The sequence below is a fragment of the Pleurodeles waltl genome, chromosome 3_1 (genome assembly GCF_031143425.1).
Source record: "Pleurodeles waltl isolate 20211129_DDA chromosome 3_1, aPleWal1.hap1.20221129, whole genome shotgun sequence".
NCBI classification, from domain to species: Eukaryota; Metazoa; Chordata; class Amphibia; order Caudata; family Salamandridae; genus Pleurodeles; species Pleurodeles waltl.
Window position 1 is genome coordinate 1,002,548,579 of NC_090440.1, and position 26,895 is coordinate 1,002,575,473.

The window sequence follows — 26,895 nt, forward strand, 5'->3', positions numbered from 1 at the left end:
AAGCACTGAGCCCAGCTGTGTGTATCTATGATCTAATGTTTGTCTGACAAATCCCACAGTCAGTTCCTTCATGTAAGTTGAATTCTTTTCAGGATTTCACTAATGTATCTAGCACATTTCTGAGTCAATTGCCATGGACTTGATTTGCAGCCTCGTTTCATCTGTGTGAACGTGGTCTGGTAAATTGAGAAGTGACTGGGGTTTCTGGAGGGGGTGCGGCGAAGCAGCAGCTCTGGAGTTACCTGGGGCCTTTAAGGCACAGCACCTTGAATTTCGGCCTCCATTTCATAGGAAATCAATGGAACAGTTTTCTGACAGTTTGAACATTATTTATTTTTTTCAAGTCAAAGCATACATAAACTGGTGTTTTTTTTATTGTGTCCAGCTTTTGCATCAGTTCTTTGGGGAGTAAAGTGGTATACTCAATGTTGCAAAAGTCTGATTTTAACATTTGCTAGAGATCTAGTGAGTTCTTGGCAGCACTCTGAGAACAGGAGCTATTACTTGGGTACCTAAGGTTTCAATATAAATACAATATGTTGAGCCCTGAAATCGACCATGAGCAATTCCTTCTGTAGGTTAGTTATTACAATACTCGGCAATTGTTTCATCTTTATCTAATTTATCTACAAGACTAGTAGAGGAGTCACGTCATTCATACCAGTAGGCAGAATATTTAAAGAGTGTTTGATCTGAAGAAGCACAAACACAGGATTGTAAACGTACCACAGCGGTTGGCTTTAATGATAAGAATGTATTTCTATCCAAACTAACCCTTTTTAGCAACATTATGATAATGGAAGACTAAGGAAGAACATAACATTCTAACCTACACCATGCAGTTTGTATGCAGCTCCTTGAATAAGGTTCATAGGTCATTGTGCTATAGTAGAATTGTAATTTATCAACTGCAAGTAACAAAAGGATCTCTGTGACAAAAGCAGTATCCACATAAAAAACAGTCCTGTGACTGCAGAATAAAGGTTCTTTGCAGTAGGAACATTAGTCCTATGTGCTACTTTGATGAGTCAGAACTGGTACTAGACAAAACACAATCTATCTCCAACAGAAACATTAATAACAGAGTTAGCTTGACAGTTTTATTGCTGCCACTCTGTAGTGGGTACTTTTAAACCTATAAGGTATTTCTAAACACAGCACCCCCCCCAGGTCAGCACCAGGTGCGTTTGGACCAATTGCACCATCCAGGAGCTAGCCCTGCAAATTTTACAAACAGTATCATCTACTTTAATTCAATAGGTTTCCGATAAGGCTTCTAATACTGAACTGGAACACCTGGTAACATGCCTCCCTCAGTGTTCAGTCGATCTTCTGTGAGAACTGTGACATGTGCTAAATTTATCAAAATGTGCAGAGACAGATGATGAAAAAACAGGACTGTCCCACCAAATCTGGGATGCTTGGTAACCCTATTCTAGTACTATAACCTGACAAAATAGGCGTCTCCAGTATCCCTCCCTTTAGGCATCTTGCACTCTTGGCATGATCAGATAAGTGCTTGCAATTCTACCTGATACAGCCATGATCCTTTCAATTTTGAGAAAATATATATACATTCTGTATGTAGAAACCATGAGTATGGATACATCCAGAGAGGCGTCTTAAGTATAGATTTGGGATCTCATTAATTAGTGACATCTCACCATGCATATTCAGTGCCACTATGGAAACTCTATTGTTGCACAAATTGTTTTTGAAGGCCAGTATCACCAGAACATTTCCACCAGTATTTCATTTGTCTTCAATCTAAAGACTCATTTATTTAACACAATGCTTTGAGACAAATTGTATCTCATGATGAGCGTGACTTCAAGAACATGATTTAGATTTCTGAATTAATGGGGATTTAGAGAGACTGAACCTAACTACAAAGAAACAGAGCACTAAACAAAGGTAGAGGCAGTGGGGAGGAGTACATTACACCACAAAAACACCATAGACCTATCATTAAAACTAAGACAAAAAGATTACACATGCAAATGCCCTCCCTATTATTATATCTAATAAGTTTGGACCAGCTGTGTGATCTATCAATGTGAAAGGTGTGTGCATGATTTTAGGTTGTAGGAAATGCCCTCGATTTTCAAAATTAAGAAGGATTTTTGTGTGACTAGCAAACTTTCTTTCTTCACTCTGCGTTTTCTTGCACCATCTCTTTTCTGTTCTGATCACTTTCTCATGCTAGGTTTTATTTTATTGTGTGAAGCTTGTCAGCTTTATAGTGGAGATCTTTTTCTTACTTAGATAGCCACTTTATTAGCCCTCTACACGAAATTATTAATAACATATGCAGTTGTAATAACAGAGTGAGCCTTTGTTTTTTCTAGATGTTAAGGCTCTCCTTGGCTTTTACATATGGAATGTAGTAATGGGCATTGTAGTGGGTAGACTACTTACATTCCCCTTTATCCTGTTCTGGCTACTACAATTGTATTTTTTACAACCATACTTGCCTCCTTCAGTAGGGATGATGCATCAGAGGACTTGCACAGAGTAACACGGTTCTCAACATTTAATCCAAGGTTTATCTTTCTTCTGTGTAAATGTGATTCTTTGAGTTACAGAATCATCTCTCCTGTTCCTCAATTCCGAAATCGAGGCAGTCTTTAGAGAAGAGGGATGCATGTAGTCCCATCAGTCTCTGCTCTGACACCAGTTGGTTTATTTCCTGAAGCCTTAAGAGAAGTCTTTCTACTTTTACTCTGCAAGACAGATGGAAATGGCCCTCCTTTCTGATTTAGGCTAAAGAATCTTAATTTTGGAAGTTCAGAACACAGAGCCCTGAGATAATTTGGGTGGCAAGAATTACTTTAAAAATGATCTCGATATTTTGTCCAATAATAAAACAATTATTGTTTCAATTCAAGGGGTTATGAGCCTTCAAACATGTTTCCCTATAGTGAATAAACACACCAGTGAAAGATAAAATACATTGCTCCCTGCTTGGGGTACACATAGCTAAATATGCTCACAAAAAAGGTCAGGCAGTCAAGCCACAGCAGCAGTTGAACCATCTGTGTTCATTGGTAGGGGGTGTCATGTCTGAGCTTGGTAGACAGTCACTACTGACAACTGAGGGGGCGGTAATATGCAGATCCTCATTTAATATCCATCTGTTGGTCCCTTTTATCCGCCTTTGTGAGAAAAATGCAATGCAATATATTTAATGGGAAGCCTCACAGGAGGAACCTGTCAAGAATATCACTACAGCCTCAGTTACAATCTGGTAAGTGGTGGCGGCACCCGCTTTAAGGGACAGATGTAGGAAGCCTTTTGCACGTCGCAAACTGCGAAAAACGCAGTTTGCGGCATGCAAAAGGCCTAACGCGATGCACAACCTCAAATTGTGAGTCGGTACCGACTCGCAATTTGAGGCTGCGACTCGCAAATAGGAAGGGGTGTTCCCTTCCTATTTGCGACCGCATCGCCATGTTGAGTTGCTTTGTGACCGCGAATGCGGTAGCAAACCAACTCGCAGTTACCACCCACTTGAAGTGGGTGGTAACTCATTCGCAAAAGGGAAGGGGTCCCCATGGGACCTCTTCCCCTTTGTGAATGCCTAGAAGAATGTTTTTTCAGAGCAGGCAGTGGTCCTATGGAAAAAAAACGAAACCAAATGGTTTCGGAAGTTTTTCTTTTTGCAGCTCGTTTTCCTTTAAGGAAAACGGGCTGCAAAAAGAAAAAAAAACTGCTTTATTAAAAAAGCAGTCACAGACATGGAGGTCTGCTGTCTCCAGCAGGCCACCATCCCTGTGTGTGCATGGACTCGCTATGGGGTCGCAAAATGCGACCCACCTCATTAATATTCATGAGGTGGGTCTTTGCGAACGCATAGCGAGTCGCAGAAGGTGTCTGAGACACCTTTCTGCATGCACTTTTGCGAGTTGCAATTTGCGAGTCTGTATTTTTTTTTTTTGCTACATCTGGCCCTTAGTTATTACAGTTTTTCTTACTTTTGCAGGTGCTGCTATATGGATGTTGCAGTAATGCAAATGGCGAGAAATCGTTAACCCCGCTTAATTTCGAATGGGTGAAGCTCTAAAAACAGGCATAAAAGAAGTTTGCGTCTGTTGTTAAGATTCGACTGACCTATACGTGAGGGAGCAGTATTTTCAGAACCACATCAGTGAACAATCGATTATGCACTTTGTTAACAAACACATCTGCAGAACGACTGAAATACTGGGGGTGTAACTACACTCGTTTCAGATTATGTGTTGTGGAGTTCAGTCTGTATTCGGTTGCAGTGTTTTTACTTTGCTCAAAGCTCGTGCATTCCAAATCGGTGCGTGGAGTGCTTTTCTGCATGTAAACGGGCACTAATTCCAAATGCCATTTTTTGGACAACCTGACCATAAATTCTCGGTTCCTACTAATTTAATTAAGTCGATCAAATCCGTGTTCGGGTGCAGACATAGATCATAAAATCCCCCGTATAACCATGACACAATCCGAGCTTCTTTAACGTCAAGCATTTCCAATAAATTATTTATGCCGCTGCACAGAGGTTTCCTGGAAATGCCAAACACCCTGGGGCCAGATTCCCCATTATTCTCTCAGACGCATTATTCTCTCAGATCCTGGGAGCTCATGGACCAGATGGTTTGACAATTATGATAAAAATGATAAATGTGGGCAGAGAACGACAATACATTTTCCAGTCGCTTTAATACAGTCAGTTTTGAAATTTGTGTCGTTTTCCCCCTAAAATGCATTACAAAAAATGCACTTAGAACAACACGAAAATCCTTATGAGAAATGGAAAATACTGAGGGAATTCCTAAAGAAAAAGGGGCAACACGGTAACCCTGGGTCCAGGGTAGATCATTTATTAAAGGACCAAAGCCCCCTAAGGGGAAAGTGCTAGCCCTCGTACTTGGCAAAATACAGGGCAAACCATCAAAACATTGTCTCGGCCTGCGATTAAAACAGCATTCATTTTAAAACATTTTATGCTTCAAAATACTTCATTTGTAATAAAACACGGTGCTCCAAATAGTGGTGCAATTTAGTGTAGGTGAATAAGGTGATTCTAAAGTGCGCAAATGCTATACGACAATACAAATACATACGCATGACTGATCAGGATAATTTATGTAAATATCACCCTCTAAACGGAAGTGTTAATATCCTAAATCTAGTAAACATTAGTTATTACTGTATCCCATCTGTGGCTCCAAACCAGGCGTTCTTCTGTCCTGATGATGACCCTATTGTAAATAATCTTTATCGGGGGTTGAAACGTTGATAATTGTTACAGTGGACTGTTTTTATTAAATCTAGAATATTAACACTCTCGTTCAGAGGCTGGTACACCCATAATCCTGCTCAGTCTGGCGAGCTAATCTTTTGATGGTTTGGCCTGTATTTTGCCAAGGATGTTGAGGTTATCACTTCCCACTTAGGGACCTTTGGTCCTTCAATAGCAGCAGTGAGAAACTTGCTGGGATAAAAGAATGACACAAAAAAGAATGCTTGATTTTAGTGCAGCGGGTTAACAAATGTACTAAACCCTATCCCCTTTTCCATGGCACCACTGCCCAGGGAAGAGGTGATGTCTGTCCCAAAAAAACATAGGGAGAAGACAATCACAAGCCACCATCACTGTGTTTGCTGATGCCCTACCTGGCCTCTTCTAGGACCTCTGCAATCTGCTGCCATACTCCCATTAGCATTCTTATTTAGAAACACCCACGTATGTACAGACCTCCCTATTAAAATCAATTTCATCACCAACCTTCTCCTTTCACAAATCTTTGATGGCTAATCTGACCTCTGAACTATTTGCCAACTTATGGAGCCAGAGTCAGCAGTAAATGAGTGAAGAACTTGGGGACCCATAGGGACCATACAAATTCTACATGATCGTCACAGTAACAGAGAACGAGTGTAGCAGGGGGATCACAAAAGTGCATTGTTTCCCCAAACCATTCTTGAATTTATTTGATTTTTAAAGAGCATGCTGTTACCTGTAGTGCATTCTGGAGCTATAGAATTGCAACAGTTAGCAGGTAAGGATGACTACGTGCCGTACAATTGAAAATGCCAAATTTTCAGCTTTTCCTGAATAAGATATACAAAGATGTGGTCACGAGTTCTAGAGGTAGAAAGTCCCAATTCAATGAAAAAGCAATGTCTGCCACTACAGCTAAGATGGATGTGTGAAATGTCACTCAAATGAAAATTGGCAGATCGTACGGAACACAGTAGAAAGCTTTGCTGAATATCTTCCAAAATATAAGAAGGACCAAAACTCGTAAGTGCTTAAATGACCTGGCACAAAAAGTTGAATAGGGGGCTTTCCGAATGGGAAGCACGTTTGAATGAGGGGATATAGACTGATAGATAGCAAGGAAGATTTAGAATGTGGCAGAGGACTGCATTCTGTAACACCTGAAGGCTGTGTAGCAAATATCGATCAAAATAAAGGCAATTGCCATAACCCATGTGGGAGGTGACCACAGCTTGTGTTACAGATATTGAAGAGGATTCAGGTACAAAAGGTATGATTTCCCTACAAATTCTTCAGAGAACAATACAGGACTATAACTTGATTTACATGCTAGGAGAACGTCAGATTGTGGTAGAAATGAAAACAAAAATCTTTAACTGAGGATATAGGAGCTGCAGCAAGACCTAGTCCTGGAGGTGACCAATTGACTGACCACATGGCAGAAAGTGTACCAAACATCAGAACTTCAGCTTTTGTCAGTTTAAGGCACCTGACCTCCATCAAATCCACTTCTGAAGACATACAGATATGGAATCTTTCTTGAATGAGTGGAAGTTTTTCAATAATAAATATAATAATGTGTGTCATTTGCATGTGATATGATTCGGAAACTGTGAAAAAATTTATTATTAGTTGGGGTGGATAATAGTCCATCATAAGTAATAATGTCCCTATTCTTGGGCCAATTAAAGGTTTCAGTAATTTAAACTGAGCTCAACTGCTGGTAGCCAGTGGCACAGAGCAAATAGGCTAAACGTAAGAAAATGTATAAAGCATTTAGAAGCACCGGCATTTAGAAACACCTAAAAAGTTGAAAACACAACACAATACAAATCCCAACCCAATTTAGCAAATAGAGAATAATTCAATGAAAACAATTACACCAATACTACAAAATTCCAATAGGAGGAACTGGAGATAAGAATTTCTAATCTTTAAATGAAAGTAGCGCCATAAGCATTAAGCATCAACTGCAGTCACCTAGTTGAGTTTGACTGGTACATAGGCATGATTTAAGGCTGACCACGATGGAGCATGGGTTGGATTCAGAAACCAATTTCATCCTGTTTGGAAGTTGTACATTCTGATTTAGGGACTGATTTAGAGTTTGGTAGAGGGGCTATTCTGTCACAAACTTGATGGATATCTTGTTCACTTTATTACAAGTGCATTATATCCTATGGAGCTTGTAATAAGGCAGACGGGATATCCATCATGTTTGTGATGGAGTAACCCATCTGCCAAACTCCAAATCAGGCCCTTAGTCCCTGAAATGGAAGTCAAAAATCCTCATCAGGGCAAGGCACCAGGCTCTGGCCAAGATTGGCTACACGAGGCCAGATAGCCATCAGATAAAGACAGGGTGAAACCGTTGACTTTTGATAGGAAAGCTCAGAGCAGGAGAAATTCAAAACTTCGTGCCAAAGGACGATTCCTCACGAGCCAGCCACATACTTTTGGCATGTTCACCCGGTCAAGATTTTTACTTCCATACTTAGTCACGTTTTTGGAGCTAGGATTTCTCTAGCGGTGCAAGGCTGCACACTATTCCCAAACAGGGTTCCACAAGGCCAGATACCTTCCTCACGACATTCTGCAGAAACAGACTTGCTGTTGCAGAAAAGCTCTGAGCAGGAGTAACCTTAATCTTTGGGCCAGCAGGAATGCACCTTCATCGTCTTGGCTTAGTAGGTTTGTCCCAATCATCTGGTTCCTAGGTCTCAGGTTTTTCAGAATGTTAGGAGAGGTAAACTTTGACACAGCTGAGGGTGCCAGGATCTCAAGAACAGCACTTGGGGGTCAAGAATCACTCCAGCAGAAACAACCAGCAGGGTCCAAGGCAGGTCCAATTAGAACTGGCTAGCAGGGCTCTTCAGGAATAATGGCTTCTAGCAGCTTGCAGTGTCCCTTTAGCTTAACAGGAGGTCAAGCAAATTACTCTTGGAGTCCACTTCCTTGTCCTGGGTACAAGTGGGAGCAGCTCAAGCCTTTCAGGTTTCCTCACAGGTGTCAACAGCAAGTGCATTCCTCCTCCTGTCTCTACAGGTCCAGTAGTGTTGTGAAGAGGGTGCCATGGGGTGCCACATTTATACCTGAAACCAGCATGTGGGGGCGGTGTTGAGTCCTGGCACCTCCCTAGCCCACAAAGGAAAAGCTCCCAGAACTAACCCTACCCATACTTGCAGCCATCCTTGTGTGCACTACTGAAAACAATCCCACAGTCACCCTCTGTAGCTGAATCCAACATGGCATAACATTTCTTTCTCTGCGCAGAGCTCGTATGCCTACCCTAGAAACGTGACCAGTGAAATGAGAAACTCCTGCTCTGTGGTCACTCACAATCGGTTCTAGAGGGCAGCTCCACTCCCACTGGGACTAGTGTTTGGCTGCCTAGAGGGGCAAAGCAGGGGGCAGGCCCAGGTGTTAGCTGAAACTGCATATGACAGGGTAGGCCTCTTTGAGGTTAATTAAGTTCCTAGGCACAGCCTAGATGGTCATCCTGCAGAGGACCAGAACACCTCTCCACACCCATGTTTATACCTCATCAAATGAGCTATTCAGATCCTGGGTAACAGTTGGAAGCTCATACAAATGAAATGGTCTTCTGGAGGATTTAGGCAGGCAAAAGGTGACTTTTAAAAAATACCTTTTGCAAAATATTTGTTACAAATTTAACTCTACCAATGGATTGAGCTGGTAATAAATATTGTAAAAGCTCCAGGAATTAGCTATGTAGCTGGTTCCTGAGTTAAGATTACACTATTAATTTTAATGATATATAACAATGCTTTCCTATGGAGCAGCTAACCCTGTTACAGCTAAAATGTGTCGTAGGACCTAGTCACTGTAAGGGCATGTTTAACATTGAGCTTTTACATGTCCTACTTTAAAATACAAAGAGCCATGGCCAATAAAGGACTTCGTAGGAGTAGCTTATTAATATTTAAAAGCAGGGTTTAGCCCTGTCAAAAGGGGCTACTTCGGCAGGACAAATTTGCACTTTTAAAACTGCACAGACAGGCTACAGTGGTAGGCTTGCAGTAATGGTTTCACTTTAATTCTAGTGGTAGCACAATATGTTCTGCAGTCCACTTGGGTTGCAGGCCCTGGTACACTTTGTATCATATACAAGGGACGTATAGGTAACTTAAATATGCCAATTAGAAGTGTAGCTAATTTCAACATGTTTTAGGGGTCAGAGCACATGCACTGTATGTTTGGTCTGGTTAGCAGATATCCAGTGCCCAATGTAATAGAACCAGCAGCTTCAGTCCAAACAAATGGTGATGATCATGCTAAATGAGTCATTTTCCTACAGAAACCAAAATAATGGACTAAGGAAGCAATGGGTGATATATACATTGAACAGGGTAAGTCTTAGAGAAGAGCCCTGTGAGCACCAGAGTGGCTGAATGGAATCTATTAGCAAGAACAGAATAGAACTATCTAAGGACCGTGTTGCAGGTGCCCTTGCTATGAAGATACAAAATGAGAATGGTATATGAGACAGCATCAAAAGTTGCAAAAGGGTCTAGTAGGATTAGAGTAGCAAAACTGCCCTGATCCAGAATGTGTCTAAAAATCCTCATTAACTGGAATGGGAGCAGATTCCGTGCTGTGCTTTGGACAAAAACCTGACCAGCTGTTTGTTTCTCCACAAAATTGGCAAGCAGAAGTAGGAGAGAAATTGGATGGAAATTGTTTAGAATGGTATGGTCTGCCATAGGGTTTTTGAAAGAAAGGCATGACTACTGAATGCTGCCAGATTTTGGGAATGGTGTCCAATTTCAAGGAGAGATTACTGATCGCCATGAGAATAAGGCAGATGACATCCAAGCCTTAGATGAAAAGCTGAGGTGAACACTGATTCAAAGGTGCCCAACTTAACACAACTGAGACAACACCCTATATCTGCATTGAAAAGGGATGCAAATTCTGTCAAGGAGGACCCATCACTACTGCAGAAGAGAAACTAAAAATATTATGATGGTGAAGATATAATTGGAAAAACAGCACAAATTGTGGACGTTGTATTCTTGAACCTTTTGGAGAGACTGGAGCATAGTTCCAGAGACAGGGTTTTGGTGCCCACTGTAGGGTGGAGTAAGTCTTGAAGATGGAAAATATTTCAAAGGAGAATTTGTGGAGGATTCAATAGCAGTACTTTAGTAAGAAATCCAGGCTGTGTGCATCCAAAATGGTAGTCTGTAAAAGGTGCTCTGTACTCTGTTTTAGATAAATCATAGTTTTTATTTCATTTTTCTCAAGGTGTTTATGGTGGAGCTTAGCCTTAACAAGATCATTATTGTATCAAGAGAAGGAAGGAGATTTGTGATGGGACTTATGTTCTTTCAAACGGCCTAATAAATCACAAGTGGAAGAGATCTAGGAATTTAAGTTGACTTTAAGTGTTTATCCTACTTCCATTACAGATTGCCTGAGGGGTGCTGCACAGAAGAGTGGAAAGACTGGTAGCTAGGATGAAGATAACACAATGGATCACATATTTTTCAGTCCAAGTAATAGGATCACGGGAAGAATCAAATAACAACTAAGAGAGGTAAGCGGAACACCAAGAGAGTGAAGCTTGTAAAAAAGAGATTGATAATCAGGGTATGAAATGTTTTTAAGGTGGAAATTCCAGTTTCCAAGGATGTAAAGTTGAAATTCTTGAGAAGGTATGGGGACGCATGGTCCAGAAGATTTATTTTTGCGAAGTTGAATCTAATGGAATGTGAATAATCATTTAGAGAACCTGAAATGGAGAAAGTGCGACTGATTGTCAGGGAGAAAGTGTTCCATATGTGACTTGGCTTTGGTCAGGGTGCAGCAAATGTTTGAGGGATATAATTGCTAACCCTCCACTTGTTCTTTGGGGTGGGTGCCTCATAGGAATAGAGTAGACCTGAGGTGTGGCAGCAGTGATGTCTGGCCCAGAATTATATTCAGCCAATTTTCTGTGAGAAATAATTCATCAGGTAAATAAAAATACATGGAAATATATTCAGATGATGTTTAGGGACGGATCCAGTATTTAAAAGAAAGCAGTTTAAAGTGGCGCTAATAGACCTATTATTGCCATTAAATGAATGACATTTAGAGGGGCTGAATCTGGTGGAGATGCTTCAGAATCATCTGGAACAAGTATAGAGCGTACCTTGTTTTTAAAGCATGAGCAGTGCATATTTCATGCTGATTATAATAGGGGCCTGTCCTAGGGCAGGGGTTCAAGTGTTGGACATGGTACATGCGCAGACAGGGCATGTAGGCTTGCCTTAGGCATGCCTTTGCTGCACTGCTGGTGGATTAGAACAGCAGTGTCATTGAAATAAACTGTAATGCAGAAAGAGGCGTGCCTAGTGTATAGACTATAGGGTGCACTAAACGTGCATTGCGGTGAGCAAAACAGATGCCATAAGAAAGGAACAAAGCAGCCAAGTGGTGGGGTACCTTAGTTGGGAAGTTGGGAACCATACTATTTAAAGAAAATGCGAGAAATGTAAACCCATTAAAATAATTAAAAGTAAACCACACTAAGGCTAATATGTGAGAGGTGAAACGACAATGCACCAGAACAGGGGGCAATATAGGAGTTGAGTCAGGCACCTCCACAATACAAGGAACAAAAACCCAGAGAGCCAGAAAGTAAGGAGGGTTAGCAGAAAACATCCCCACCAAGCTATCAAGGCTAATTAAATACAGCATGAGAAATATAAACCATAAAACATTTGTTTTTATGTTGAAGCAAATGGTTTTATTTTATACATGTTAATTAACTCTTAAGGCATTGTTTGATATGTCACATTCATCTGTAGCCAAGAGCATTTCACAATATTAATCTTCTCTTGCTCTGCTCTCATTCTTAATAAACTATCTGATGTCAAGGTATGCAAAGGAAAGAACAGGAAGACAAAGGGGCAGATTTATGAAAATTGGCGCTGCACCTAGAGCAGCACAACTTTTCTTGCACTCCTTAGCGCCCCCCCTTAACACCACCATGTGAGCACTGTATTTAAAATATGGCGCAAGATGGCGGTAGTCGGGGGTACTAGCATCATAATTTTTTACGCTAGTCTGGCGCTTTGCAGGATTAGTGTATAAGCACCCAGAGGCTCATTGAAAACATCAGGAGCCTCCCTTTAACACCTGCTCTTAACAGGCATTAAAAGTGCTGATAGCAATGATGCCATTTTTTCAGCCCCTTTAGCGCCGGAACGCCTCCCTTGCATACATCATGACTGGCACAGGCATAATGTGGCACAAGGGGATACAAAGTGGTGCAATGCAAGCATTGCGCCACTTTGTAAATATGGAGAGGCGTTTTTGGCTTTCCAACTCCTCATTAGCATAAAAAAAGACACTAATGTGGTGATGGAATGGCGCTAGGCCCTCTTAAATCTGGGCCATAGTTTTAATGTGCAGGCACCTTTACTGTGGAACTTCCCTCCAGACCAGCTTCGTGCTGAAACTGAGTTCAAGCTTTCAGAAAATGTCTTAAATCGTGGCTTTTTAAACAGACGTGCTTATGTTGATCCCAACGGTATCTTGGCTGCATGCCTCACACTTTCAATCAAAGATTCATTTTCAGTGCCAAGAAACGTTGCCGAACATGTGCTATAATAGGCTTTATTAACATACCATAACATGACATAATATAGCATAACAATTAAAAGTGAACCACACCATAAAGCATGATGTGGGGGAGGGAGGGTGTCATGACCATGCAACACAATAGGAGGCAGTATGGGAGCAGAACCAGATACCTCTATAACGTAAAGATCACAAATCTAAGGAATCAGGAAGTCAGACATGGTAGCAGCAAAGAGCTCGATTCAGCTAGAGGTTGTGGCACTTCTCAGTAGAGCATGGGGTATTTTATGCACTGTAAGCGTGCATCTTGGATTCCTTACACCTGCTGTAGAGATGTGTCTTGCACTTTCATATTACTAAGGAAAATACTTCTTGATAAACCATACATTTTCACTGTACTTTTCAAACTTATCTGTCATTTTCCTTAGTGCAATATTTTCCATTTTAAAAACTCTGGATAATGCTATGAATCTTGAACACAGATGCAGCACATATGGACATCAGTTGGGAGGTAAACGAGGGCCTGTCCATTGGTGCCCCTGGCATTGCCCTTTATACCGTTGGTACTTATTATTTATTTACCTGCAGTTGTATATAATTCAAATCAGACCCACCAAGGTAGAAGTGTGATTTCCATAACTTAGTTAATGACATACAGAGAATCAAGAGAGGAAACGTTATAAAATGCACGTTACAAGTGATTAACAGCGGGAGGGGTTAAATATTCATCTGTATACTGGTTGGTCCTCTTTATATCTAGGATCCGAATGGGGTGAATAAATGAAACGGCACCTCATAGTAAGAACCGGAGTTACATTGTTATCTTAACAAAAGAAATGAGGCTCATTAAAGCAACTTTTTCATCATACATATTGCCTGGCTACTGTAGTCTACACCCCAAATACATGCAGAGTACAGTCAGATCATGATTGCATGTGGCGATTGAAGAATTGGGTGTTAAATTCTTTCTTGAAGATGGAGTACAAGGAGTTTGTTTTTGAAGCTGATGGGATAGAGTTCTGAACCTTATGAGCACTGCCTGAGATAGACAGGGGGTCATATTTACAAGAAAGTGGCACATTGGTCCCGATGCACTACTTTTCTTGCGTCCCCTCTGTCCCACCTGCCGACACCATGGTTGTGCCATATTTACAATACGGCACACCATAGAGGTCTTTAGGACAACAGCGTCAAAAATGTTTATGCTATTTGGCGCTTTGCTGCACTAGGCTCAAAAAGCTTAATGCCAGTGCAGCAAAGCACAGGGAGGCCTACTGATTAAAATGGATGCATCATTTTAACACCTGCTCTGAGCAGGCGTTAAAAATGATAGAAAAAATGGCGCAGTGAAATGTTGCAAATTTCACAGCACCAATTTTTTGGGCCTCCCTGTGTCAGACTGCCCCTCTCTTGCATACATTATGCCTGGCACAGGAATAATGTGGCTCAAGGGTTTACTAAGTGGCACAATGCAGACATGGTGCCACTTTACAAATAAGACGTGGGAGAAAGGCGTCCATAGTGCTGCCTTAGCATAAAAATAAAAAAATATGCTAGGGCAGCACAAGGTGGTGCTAGGAGCTTGTAAATATGCCCCTGAGTGTGGGACTTTTTCAAAAGAAGAGTTTTAAGTCAGACAGATTCTGCACTTTGAGCTTGTGAGATCCATCTGAGATAATGAGTTTATGGGCAATGTACTTTGGTGTTGCCTGGTCGGAGCCTTGTGGGTAATATAAGCTCATTTAAATTGACCTCTGTCTGACTTCCATGGACAGCCAATCAAGAATAATCAGTTTGGGGGATGTAGTACTACCTTCTGGAACTGGTTGCCAAGTGGGCTTCACAATTGAGGGGTTAGTTGAATTTCAGAGTATTCAATTCAGAAGGCCGCTTTCATACTTGAGTCTTGAGAGGACCAGCGATTGTGCTATAATCCTGAAATCACTGATTTGGACTAAGGGTTTTGATTTTTCAGGGAAGTCTGACTTGGTGCTGTGCGCTACTTGTTGAAGCATTAATGTGAGCATAAAAATGTTGGTCCTTATCTAGAGTGAAGCCTAGTGATTTTGTTTTTTCAATAATGACTGGTCTGCAGTCAAAAATGTTTGCTGAATATACCCATGTTTATATAGGATGCTACTTGTTATGAGCAGAGATCAGAAGGAACTCGGTTTTCTGGGGATTAAGATGATGTAGTGTAATCCAGATTTGTAGCTCTCTCATTGTCTATTTAAGCACAGTTATGTCTTCTGACAATGTGTCAAAGGCATATAAGTGAAATGAAATATTTGATTTAGGAAAGTGTTAAGGGTTCCATGTATGAGTTACTAAAGTGTTAGGGGTGCCACGTATGAGTTGAAAAGTGTAGGCAGGAGGATGGAGCCTTTTGGGTCTTCTTGTTCGAGGGGAGTGGGACTTTAGATGCATTTGTTACTTATATTTGTCATGAACAGTTATTAAGGTATGATTCAAATCAATTTGGAAGTATGTCCTCTAGTCTCATTTGTTCTTTTAGGAGATTTAACAGAGAAGCATGATTAATTCTGTCAAAGGCTGCTGAGTCTAAAATAACTAGAAGGCAGGATTTGCTGTTATCTAAAATGCTGGGTGGACCATCGAATACGTGCAGCATTGCTAATTCCATGCCACAGCTAGTTCTGAATCCTGATTGTTGGGGATCAAGAAGGTTATTTTCTTCTATGAAGTCTTTCGGCTGTTTCTTCATGCAACTTTCTAGAACTTTCACCACAAAGGAAGGTTAGATCTTGGTCAGAAGTTGTTCACATCCTCTGGGTCGGTGTCTGACTGTTTAAAATGAAGGGTGATCTGTTGTATTTCAATGCTGCTAGGGGCTATTCCTTGTGAAAGTGAGTCATCCTCCACCTTCGTCATAAACAGGGAGAAAGATATCATTATGTTGTTGAATATTTTTTCAGGGAAGGAATTAGCTGATGTAGGAAAGTACCCTCTTTTTTGGCATGGTTACCCCCACTTTCTGCCTGCTGTCAGTGTGCTTTGGCTGTGTTCATTGGGATCCTGCTAACCAGGGCCCCAGTGACTGTGCTCTCTCCCTCTAAATGTGGTTGTCTAGGACATTGCACACCCCCACAATTGGCATACTGGTGCACCCATATAAGTCCCTAGTATATTTTTTACTTAGGTACCCAGAGCATTGTGGCACCAGGGGTTCCCCATGGGCTGCAGCATGTATTGTGCTACCCATGAGAGCCCATGCAAAATGTGTCTGCAGGTCTGCCATTGCAGTCTGCATGAAAAGGTGCATGCACCCTTTCACTACAGGTACTGCACCAGCTCACTGTAAGTCACCCCTATGGTAGGCCCTCCTAGCCCACCTGTGTGTGAGGGCACCCCTGCATGAGCAGAGGAGCCCCTACGAACTCTAGCTCCATTACACTGGATTTTGCAAATGTGAGGAAGCCATTTCACCTGTGTACTGGGGACAGGTCACTACCTGCGTCCAGCTACATAATGGTAACTCCGGACCTGGGCATGTTTGGTATCAAACATGTCGGAATCATACCCCAATACTGTTGCCAGTATTGGTTGTATGATTGCATGCACTCTGGGGGCTCCTTAGAACACCCCTCAGTATTGCTCCTACCAGTCTTCTAGGGTTTTGCAAGCAGCCACGCTGCTGCCACCCTCCAGATGGGTTTATGCCCTCCTGCTGCATGACCAGCTCAAGCAGGGGAAGGCAGAACAAATGATTTCCTGTGGGAGAGGGAGGCAACACCCTCTCCCCATGTAAATAGGTGTGACATGGCTTGAGAGGGGTAGCCTCCCCAAGCCAATGGTGTGCTTTGAAGGGAACATTTGGTGCCCTTGCATAAAACGGTTTGCAGCAGTGGATGGACCCCTGGTCCCTGTTCTGGCATGAATCTGGACAAAGGAAAGATGTGTGACTACTTCTCTGTCCATCACCACCCCAGGGGTGGTGCCTAGAGCTCCTCCAGGTGGCCACGTCAACCTCAGATTTGACATACAAGATTCCACCAGGACTCCTCTGCATCTTTTGTTTCATCTTCTGGCCACTGGAACTGCTTTTGGACTCTTCAGGAACCAACAAACTGCAACTTCAGTGAAGACTCAGTCCTGCAACATTTTTTCTCTGGCTCCTTCCAGCAACTGCAACATTTCCCCCAGCTGTGCATCCTCTGAGGGTGGCGAGTCTTCAGTCTGCACAAGAAGCAAGAAGGAATCTCCCTTGGATTGAAGGAGTCACTCCCCTGCATCTGCTGGCACCAACTGCAATGATGATTGGCTGTGTGGATCTGCTCTCCTCTGGAACTGTGTGGACCCTGCATCACAGGTGGTGGTCTTGAGTGGTCCACTTGGTCCTCTCTACCAGTGGTCGAACTTGGGAGATGGTAAGCCCTTGCCTCTGCTTGCAGGAGTGTACCCCTGTGCACTGCGACTCTTGCAGCTACCAAGGCTTGATTGCTCCTGCCCCAAGGGGTCTTCAGGCTCCGTGTTTCTCTGGCCTCCTGCACTTCTTCCTGCAATGCACAGTCTCCAGTCTGTTGCTCCAGCGACGTGGGACACTTCTTGAGGTGTGCTGAGTGGGTCTCACTGTGACTCCTGTGCCTGCTGCCGGTGGGTTGCCTGTGGGGGTAGTCTCCTCTTCTTGTGACTCTCCCAACTGCTGAGGGTCACCCCAGACTCCCCTCCTTAGGTCAAGTCTCCATCTCTTGCATTTGCCAAGGCTTATTGGTGGTTTTCCAGCATCACTGACTGACTGCATCTCGACAGCCGACATGGGACATTACTTGCATCACTTCTGGGACTCCTCTTCGGCTCCTGTGCTGCACTGCTGACCTTCTTCATCAATCGTATACCTGGTCCTGCTTCCACACAAGGGTGGGTAGTGGCTCCTACCACAACTGGACACTCTATCTCGAACTGGACTTGGTCCCCTTCTTTGCAGGTCCTCTTCTGTCAGGATCCACATTTGGGTGCTTCCAGTCTTGGTTGGGTCTTGCACAATCATTTTCCAAAGTCTTCCTGTTGGGTTTGGAGAAAACCAGGTACTTATCTCTCCTCTCCTGGTCGCTGGGGAGCACCTGGTACTTACCTTTTTGGGGTCCCTAGTTCCTCCAGCTATCTTCTCCTGATTTCACATCCTTGGGTGCGGGACTGCCTTTCACATTCCACTTTCTTAGTATATGGTTTGGTCCCCTCACTATTTGCTATTGCAAAATGCCTATTGCTTTCTTTGCTATTTACTGATTTCTAATGTGTTTACTTACCTCCTGTTGGGGGATTGCCTACACAGTATTTTAGTGTTTGTGTTACTACCTTTATTTTTGTAACACTGTGTGGTTCTTTCATGTTTATAAGTGCTGTGTGGCTATAGTTGTATTGCATGAGCTTGGCATGTCTCCTAGATAAGTCTTGGTTGCTCATCCACAGCTACGGCTTAGAGAGCCCTGGCTTCCTAGACACTGTCTCCACTTCACCAATAGGGGATACCTGGCCTGGTAAAGGGTGATAACACCATACACGCGGCCAGCTTCCTACAGATGGTTTGAGGCGGGTGACTGTGTTTAGAACCTTCAAAGTGAGTTATTTACTTGAAGGGTGCCTATGTTTTTGGTGGTTTGCAGGCTAGTTTTTATTGGCAGAGTGTAAGTTGTACTTTTAATACAAAGCTCGATCATTTTTATTTTGTCATTTTATTTTGTGTTTGGGATAACTGGAGCAGCTTGTGGACTGGTTACATTTTTGTTTGTCAAAAGGGCTTCTTAATTAATTTTTAGATGTGGCAATTTCTGGTCTGAAGAAATTTGATTTGGATACCATGATGTATCTGTTATACACTTTTTGTTTGTTACATAAAATCACTAGATTCAGTTTCTGGTCTCAAAGTTATGAAGCCGATGCAGTAACAGAAATTAAGTAATACATCCCTGATTACTATATGAAGTGTTCGAACCATGCTCCTCTCATGCCTGCAAGCAAATAGGAGACATTTTAAGAACTAAAGGTGGGACAAGGAGTTACAAATTTGAAGTAATGGAGGGTCAGAGGATGTGTGATTTCACTACTGCTACCCTGGTCAGTCACTTGGTGCAGGGGCCTCACAGTAGAAGGAGGTAATGTGTAGTTTGGGGTTAGCAAGTCACATCGCTAAGCAGAAAGGATGCAGGTCTGTGTGAACTTTAGAGATGCTCATATACACCCGTCCCTTCTTGTCCTACTACACAAACAGAAATTGTGACATAAACGCACTTTGAGATCTAGTGGACAGGTAACCAGCTGATATTGAGGCACATTTCAATTATTAAAATGATATCTTGTGCTTTCTGTACATTGAGCAAATATATTAATTTGTTTACTTTTTAGTCAGCTGCTTACAGGCATACTCATATTGACACACACTATTTGTATGATGGCAAGGGGGGAGGTGAGAAGAAAAGACCAAGGGCCAGATGTAGCAAAGAAACATTTTGCGAGTTGTAAATAGCGAGTCATAGCGACTCGCTATTTGCAACTCGCAAAATGTTATGCAGAACGGTGTCTCAGACACCGTCTGCGAGTCGGTATGGGGTCGCAATGACCCACCTCATGAATATACATGAGGTGGGTCGCAAATTGCAGCCCCATACCGACTATGGGCACTCGCAAACATGGAGGCCTGCTGTAGTCAGCAGACCTCCGTGTTCGTGACTGCTTTAAATAAAGCAGTTTTTTTTTTTAAGTGTAGCCCGTTTTCCTTAAAGGAAAACGAGCTGCACTTAAAAAAAAAAACGAAACCTTTAGTTTCGGTATTTTTTCAGGGCAGGGAGTGGTCCCTTGGACCACTCCCTGCCCTGAAAAAATGTTTTTGGGACCAGTCACAAACTGGAAGGGGTCCCATGGGGACCCCTTCCAATTTGCGAGTGGGTTACCATCCACTTGAAGTGGATGGTAACTGCAACACCATTTGCGACCGCATATGCGGTCGCAAATGGTATTGCATACCACTAGGAATCGCAAATAGGAAGGGATCACCCCTTCCTATTTGCGATTCTGAAATGCCTTTTGCGAGTCGGTCCGACTCGCAGAATGCATTTCTGCATAGGAAAATGCGATTTGCAACTCGCAAACGGCAGTTTTTGCCGTTTGCGAGTTGCAAATCCTTTCCTACATCTGGCCCCAAATGTTCATTGTTTGACAGCTCTTCTGTTGTTTGGAGTTGGGCTACAGTACCATCCTTCTTTGTAGTCGTATGCTTTTTTGGAAGAAATGGGAAATAGTTCAGAACCCTAGGTATCCTGACATTCAAACCTTTGTTTTAGAAATGTGTAAATATGTTTCTTCTTAAATATCCTTTTTGCTGAATACTGGAAGGCACTCTTTTTCTATTGCTGGGCAGTAGAGCGATGGAACGTGCACAAGCTACAGCTTTCAACCTCTCAGTTCATAACACTTACCCCCATATTTATACTTTTTTAGCATCGCATTTGCGCCATTTTTTAACTCAAAAGAGGCGCAAACGTACAAAATTGTGGGGCATATTTATACTCCGTTTGCGCCGGAATTGCGTCGTTTTTTTTTACGCAATTTCGACGCAAAACTAACTCCATATTTATACTTTGGCGTTAGACGCATCTAGCGCCAAAGTCCATGGAGTTAGCGTCATTTTTTAGCGTGGACACCTACTTTGCGTTAATTATATGCAAGGTAGGCGTTCCCGTCTAAAAAATCGACTCCGAGGCATGTGCGTCGGAAATATACTCCCGGGCAAAATTCACGCCCGGGAGTGGGCGGGTCAAAAAAAATTACGTACGCCCACTTTTGCGCCGTTTTTTTTGCGCCTGCAAAAGGCAGGCGTTAAGGGACCTGTGGGCTCTGAAGGAGCCCAGAGGTGCCCTCCCATGCCCCCAGGGACACCCCCTGTCACCCTTGCCCACCCCAGGAGGACACCCAAGGCTGGAGGGACCCATCCCAGGGACATTAAGGTAAGTTCAGGTAAGTCTTTTTTTAAAAAAAAAATTGTGGCATAGGGGGGCCTGACTTGTGCCCCCCTACATGCCACTATGCCCAATGACCATGCCCAGGGGACAGAAGTCCCCTGGGCATGGCCATTGGGCAAGGGGGCATGACTCCTGTCTTTGCTAAGACAGGAGTCATTTCTATGGGGGTTGGGAGTGAAAAAAAATGGCGCAAATCGGGTTGAGGCGAAAAAATTGCCTCAACCTGACTTGCCCCATTTCTTGACGCCCAAGCCCCATATCCCCCTACGCCGGCACTGCCTGGTGTACGTTGTTTTTTTTTAACGCACACCAGACGGCGCCGGCGGCTAACGCCGGCTAACGTCATTCAATAAATACGGCGCCCGCATGGCGCTTCAGAATGGCGTTAGCCGGCGCTAATTTTTTTGACGCAAAACTGCGTTAGCTATCCTTACCCCACTCGTCACACCCTGCTTCAAGGTGACTTCATAGAGTCCCCAAGTACACAATACTGTTCTTTGTATAGCATCTCATCATTCAAACAGTGATGAAAACTAACGCATGAATGGAATAACCAAGAATGTTAGGGCAGTTGAAGAAAGAGGCAGGCATACAGTGGAATCAAAACTATGCAGCCTCGGCTATAGTGTCATTGGGCGACGCGGGCAGAACTCTGGGCCCCGACACTAATGCATTTATTTAATAAAGTACGCACTATGTAAACACCACAGACTTAACGAGAAGACAGCCGAGACTGTCCTCTTTAAGGCCCTTATTACGAGTGGCTCAGTGTTTGGACCGATATTTGTCGCATCGGATGAAATTCGACATCACAAGGTAGGAATAATTTTGAGTATGATAGGTAACACCAGTAATGGGGAATAATGCGGATTTTGGCGCTGAGTTCACAAACACCCGCATTTCTGCGATATCGTCTCACTTTCACTTACAATAAATGGAAGACACGCCAAGGAAACCATATAAGTGAAAATGAATATAAAAACCTTGGTTTGTGCTGACAGTGGCGTCGACTAGTTTACATTTTTCTGCGCATTCCCCAGGTGACTGCTCGTCAGTGGAAGACAGATGGCACTCTATGCAGCTCCTGTGGAAAATAATAACACAACAGCCCATCAATCCCAGTCCGTCATGCTGCGACATTACAAAGGTCGATCTTGTGCTCCGTTTTACGGTGCCAAACAACAAGACGTGCTTTAGCAGAAATGTGATAGGTACTGGCTCAGAAAAGAAAAGAAATAAAAGTACAGCTCAAGTGCAATGATTCAATAATCCCTGCCCACTCTTTAGTCACGTAGCTATTGTCAGAGGTGAGACACCGCCCCAGGACGCATTATTCACGCGTGTCTGAGGAGCGGATGCCGCTTACTCACACACGGGTTCCATTTTGAAAGACCAAGCACTGCCTTGCAGCCAGAGATGATTCTCGTGTAAAGTAAAACATTGTCTTTTCAGTAGTCATGTGTTAAGTCGTCATTGTTTTCCTTCGTTAAAAGTGCTAGAAAATACATTTTCACTCGTGGGAATTTCTGGTATTACATATGGTCTTTAGTGGATCTAAATTGCTGGATTATATCTACTGCGCTAGATAACATTCTAGATTGTTCTAATTACGCACGGGGACGGTTATTTGTGTTTAAAAGGGACTGTTTGTTTGGGTGAGTATGTATTTACTCAATAGAATTTCCCTTCTGCTTCCTTTGAAGACATATTGTTCAATGTCCTCAAAGAAAGAAATCCTATCCAAAAAAATAGAAACCATTTGCAACTGTCCAACCGAAAAGTCCACTATATATTAAAGAGTCATTGGTGATTAGCACAACATATTACTCAGCGTCTTGTAGTGTATTATTAAATTGCAGATAACAGGTGAAAGTGATGTTTTTATGAACACAGGGCCTGATTATGATCTTGGCGGACGGAGTTACTCTGTCACAAACGTGACAGACATCCTGTCCGCCGTATTACGATTTCATTATGTCCTATGGAGATTGTAATGTGGCGGGTGACATATCTGTCACGTGTGTGACAGACTATGCCACCCGTCAAGATCGTAATCAGGCCTGTAGTATACATTAAACATAAAGCTATAATGTTGTACTCAGCTGTGGCCACTCCCTTGGGACATAGGAGCATCGCCCCCTGCTGCCAGCGCTGCCAAAAAGGTGAAAAATAAAATGGTAATAAAATACATTTATTACAATTAAATTTTTCCCTTCCCCTAGCCAAGCCATGTTTGCGGTGGGGGGCACTGCTGCTGACTGGCAGCAGGGGAGTGATGCTCACTCCATCAGTTTACACTGCACATGTTATTTTGTCCGTCCGTCTTCCTACCGCCAGCCTGACATGCGCAGTGTAAACCGCTCCACTCAACTGTCTGAGACAGATGAGTGGCGAGCAGGCACATGCCCCAGTGCCTGCCGGAGCATCGAGGCAGCTCGTTTCAGCCAATCCTGGTGTTGCTCTCATGCTGCTAACATTATCAGCAACATGAGAGCAGCATCTAGATTGGTGAGGAGACTCCAATTGCTGCACTCAGAGTGCTGAGGGACTGCATGAGGACTGGAGGAGCCAAGCCAGAGGAGGTAAGTATATTTTTATTTGTAATTTTCCCTTCCTCTCGGATGCAATTGGTACCCTAAATATTTTGTTGGGTTTCCCCACCAAATGGTTAGGGTACCAGCCGCCACTGGTTGTACTCTGTTGTGGTCTAGATTTTAAATTGCTGTGGTGACTTTTTAGTAACAGGAACACACTACTCGTTTTTTAGGGTAAAGTACCCAATGATCAACTAATGATTTTTTGCAATAAATCATTGAAATTGTTAGGCAGTGTGGCAGTGCTTCCTATATGATAGGAGTTTGTGCCTGACAGGTATGGAAGGTTCATCCATAGGAGCGCAGGTGCGGTGACCCCTGACCGCTCCAGTGCGACCCACTACACACACACACACAGTACACATTTTCTCTCTCACACTTTCCACTCTCACCATTTTTAGGGGGCGGGACCATGACAGAGCTTTCTCTCCAGGCATCCCAGCAGCAGTTCAGACTGGGTTAACTGAACTGTGCATGTCAGATTGGCCAGTGTTTTCACTCTGGCCAGCCTCACATGTTCAGTTCAGGCTTATTCAATCAACAGCTGAAAGTCAGCTGAAAAGCAGAAGCACAGTGCTGTAGGTGACCAATGGAGCGATGTGTTTGTCTGCTCCAGCCAATCCTAGCACTGCTGTTATGCTGTTTAGCATTGTAAGCAGCAGGAGAGCAATACTTGGATTGGTTTGATGCTTTTGTTCAGCAAGCAGCGCGAGGCAGGAGGAACTTTGGGTGTGTAAGCAGCTGAATATGTGATGCAGAAGATCTTCAAGAGGGGTACGTTTGTTTTTAATTTTTAAGGGATTGAAAGTAATTATGCGCCCCACGTTCTAAAGGAAGCAGCCACCACTGCTGACAGGTTTAGAGAACCAGGGCATAGAGAACAGAAAACGGAAGTGTTAATGCAAATATTTTAGGTAGAAATGTATTATTGAATGTTGTAATAAATTATGAAGTAAAATGATTAACGTAGAAAAATAATGTGCACGTTTGAAATTGTGACCCCGGAGAGCGATCACCAAGATTAACAAATTATATCAAAGGAGCAGTGTTCTTGTAGGCTTAACTTGATTAAAGTCTTGGCCTAGTTTTGCCAGGCCTCGTGCAGAAGCTGTATTCCTAATGTGCAAAGAAAATGCTGACGAGCTGAACTAACCGTGAACTGCTCATTGTTTAATAAAATTTGCTTAGCTGAAACCTTTGCATGAACCGACGGACAGGAGATGATGAAACTAGAAATGTAGCAAATAGTGTGTAAAGTGTCCTGAGTGTACTTTCTTGGGACTCGAACAATGAAGACACTGATTGGAGAAGAAGATGCAACGAGCCAGATGATGAGGACATCTTACAGTGAACCAATCAACAACCTGAGAACTGTGTAATATTAGAATTCATATATTTGAGTTACCAAAATTATTGGTTAGAGTAAAATCGTGTGATTAATTGACCAATTAGGAATTTGAGGATGGTCTGGGTGATTTTAATATAATGTTGTGACAAAGGAGAGATGGAGAGAGATCTTAGGTACAAATGTTAGGGGAGAGACTGCAAGATCGAAGAAGATTCGAGTTTCTGTCATTGGGCTCATGCTCTTGAGAGCCTGATGCGATGCTGATCGTCTGATGACCTGAAGACGAAGACTGACTTTGTTGCTGATCCATACCGAGCATAGGTAGATATGACAATGTGACTGAATTACCTTTTGTGCCTTTAGTTTCTAGGTACGTACTGCGCTGTCTAATGGTTTTTCTCTTAGCTAGATGTGTTCCAAATTCATGTTCTAAACTGTTTTTGCATGACATCCAACATGCAGATGCTAATCTTGGTTAGGTGAGGTATCCAACTCTGTGACTCTGGCAGAATTTTGAAGACAAATGATTGACAAACTGATTTGATGAACTCTGCTACTTATGTTGACACATTTGCCTTTGATTCTATTGATGATTTACGCTAATGCTATAGAATACATCCTGATGCAAATTTTGACTAGGTTATGCTTTTGGCGTTTACTAATGAATTAATGAGAGAATTGTTTTGAATTGAATAAAGTTTGAAATAAATTCATGACTTAGTATTGTAACCAATAGGGAAATAAAATTACTAAACTCATACTGAGTTGTGGTTATTCATGGCTGAAAGGTCATGGTGTGATGATTATTAATTGTTGATTAATGACTAGATTAATGGTTATTGAATTATGTGTATTGATTAATGAGAAACAATGGTCACATCATAGCTAGGATACTCCATGCGAATCAAAAGGTTCATCGGCCTATGCACGTCTCCTTGTCAGTTAATTATTGAGGAACAGAGGCGCTAGCAGAGGTGTCCCTTAGATGTCATGATCGGCATCCTGTCAGACATGCCACACCACAGTTCAAGTCGGGCCTCACTGGATAGAAGGAAATACAGAATTAACACCCATGGAAGAACTGTTGCAATCCTGTTGCCCAGCAATGACGGTGTAGAAATGAGACATAAGGCAAGGGAGATCTTATTTGTATTTAAAATGTTATCTTGTTCAACACTTTACTGAAGTACAAATGTCACTACATTAACCTGTGCTTAATCTCTGGTAGATAGGCAGAAAGCAGTCAGACGTAAGTGAAAGGCCATGGATAAAGTATTTATGAAGCAGACAAAGAGTAATAAAAAGTGAAAACACCACAAAAGAAAAATCTCAATCCAGTTTAGAAAACTGAATACATTTTAATAAATACAATGATACCAGAACAACAAAAATCCAATCAGTAGAACTGGAAATACTGAATTTGAATGTTTTTATGAAAATACCATGAAGAAGCACAAAGCGCCACTCACTGTTATCTGGTTGCGCTAGACTGGTGGAAAGTCACAAGCTAATGTCAACTGCGTTGGAGCGCAGGGCGTACACAGGGACCAGGTTAGCCCTGCTCAAGAATTGCCTTTTCAAGTATGGCATGAAGAGTACTGTATGTGCTGTGAGGAGAAGGCGTTCGGTGCAAAAAGCAGGTCAAGTGATCTAGATGGTTAATGCTGTAGCATGGAGAGCTAATGGTTTGCGGTGGTTGATCCCCACAGACAGTCACTGTTGGCGCAAAGAGCTTGGAGTTTCACATGGCTGTAGTCACAGACAGTTGATTCTTGGCACGAGGAGCCCAGACTTCATGGTGTTCACCTTTTCTTCAGGAGAAACTCTCACGGATGCCAGCCAAGGAACAAGGACCTGGGGTCATCTCTTGGAGATTAGGACTCACTCCAGCCGAGGTCAGCAGCAAGGAATAGCAGGTCCAGTTGGTGCTGGTCAGCAGGCATTATCAAGGAGGCCCCTGGAAGTTTGTTGTGTCCCTGTAGCTCATACAGGAGGTCAGGCAACTGACACTTGGAGCCTTCTGGATAGCCTGCGATCAAGGCAAGGAGGTCCAATAATTCTTCTTCAGGCTGCAAAGCAGTCCTTCCAGCAGCAGGACAGTCCTTCTTCTGAGTCCTCCATAGGTCCAGGAGT

The 26,895-nt window shown here is 42.8% G+C and overlaps 1 protein-coding gene across 3 annotated transcripts in view; it reads right to left on the reverse strand.

Annotated features, from left to right (window-relative positions):
- ITGB6 (integrin subunit beta 6) overlaps positions 1-26,895 on the reverse strand; it is a 472,483-nt gene that overhangs the window by 80,443 nt on the left and 365,145 nt on the right. For all 3 annotated transcript variants that reach the window (XM_069224209.1, XM_069224208.1, XM_069224207.1), the window contains one exon: positions 21,804-21,904. In XM_069224209.1, coding sequence (XP_069080310.1) covers positions 21,804-21,904 — 101 coding nt within the window. The remainder of the gene's footprint in view (positions 1-21,803; positions 21,905-26,895) is intronic.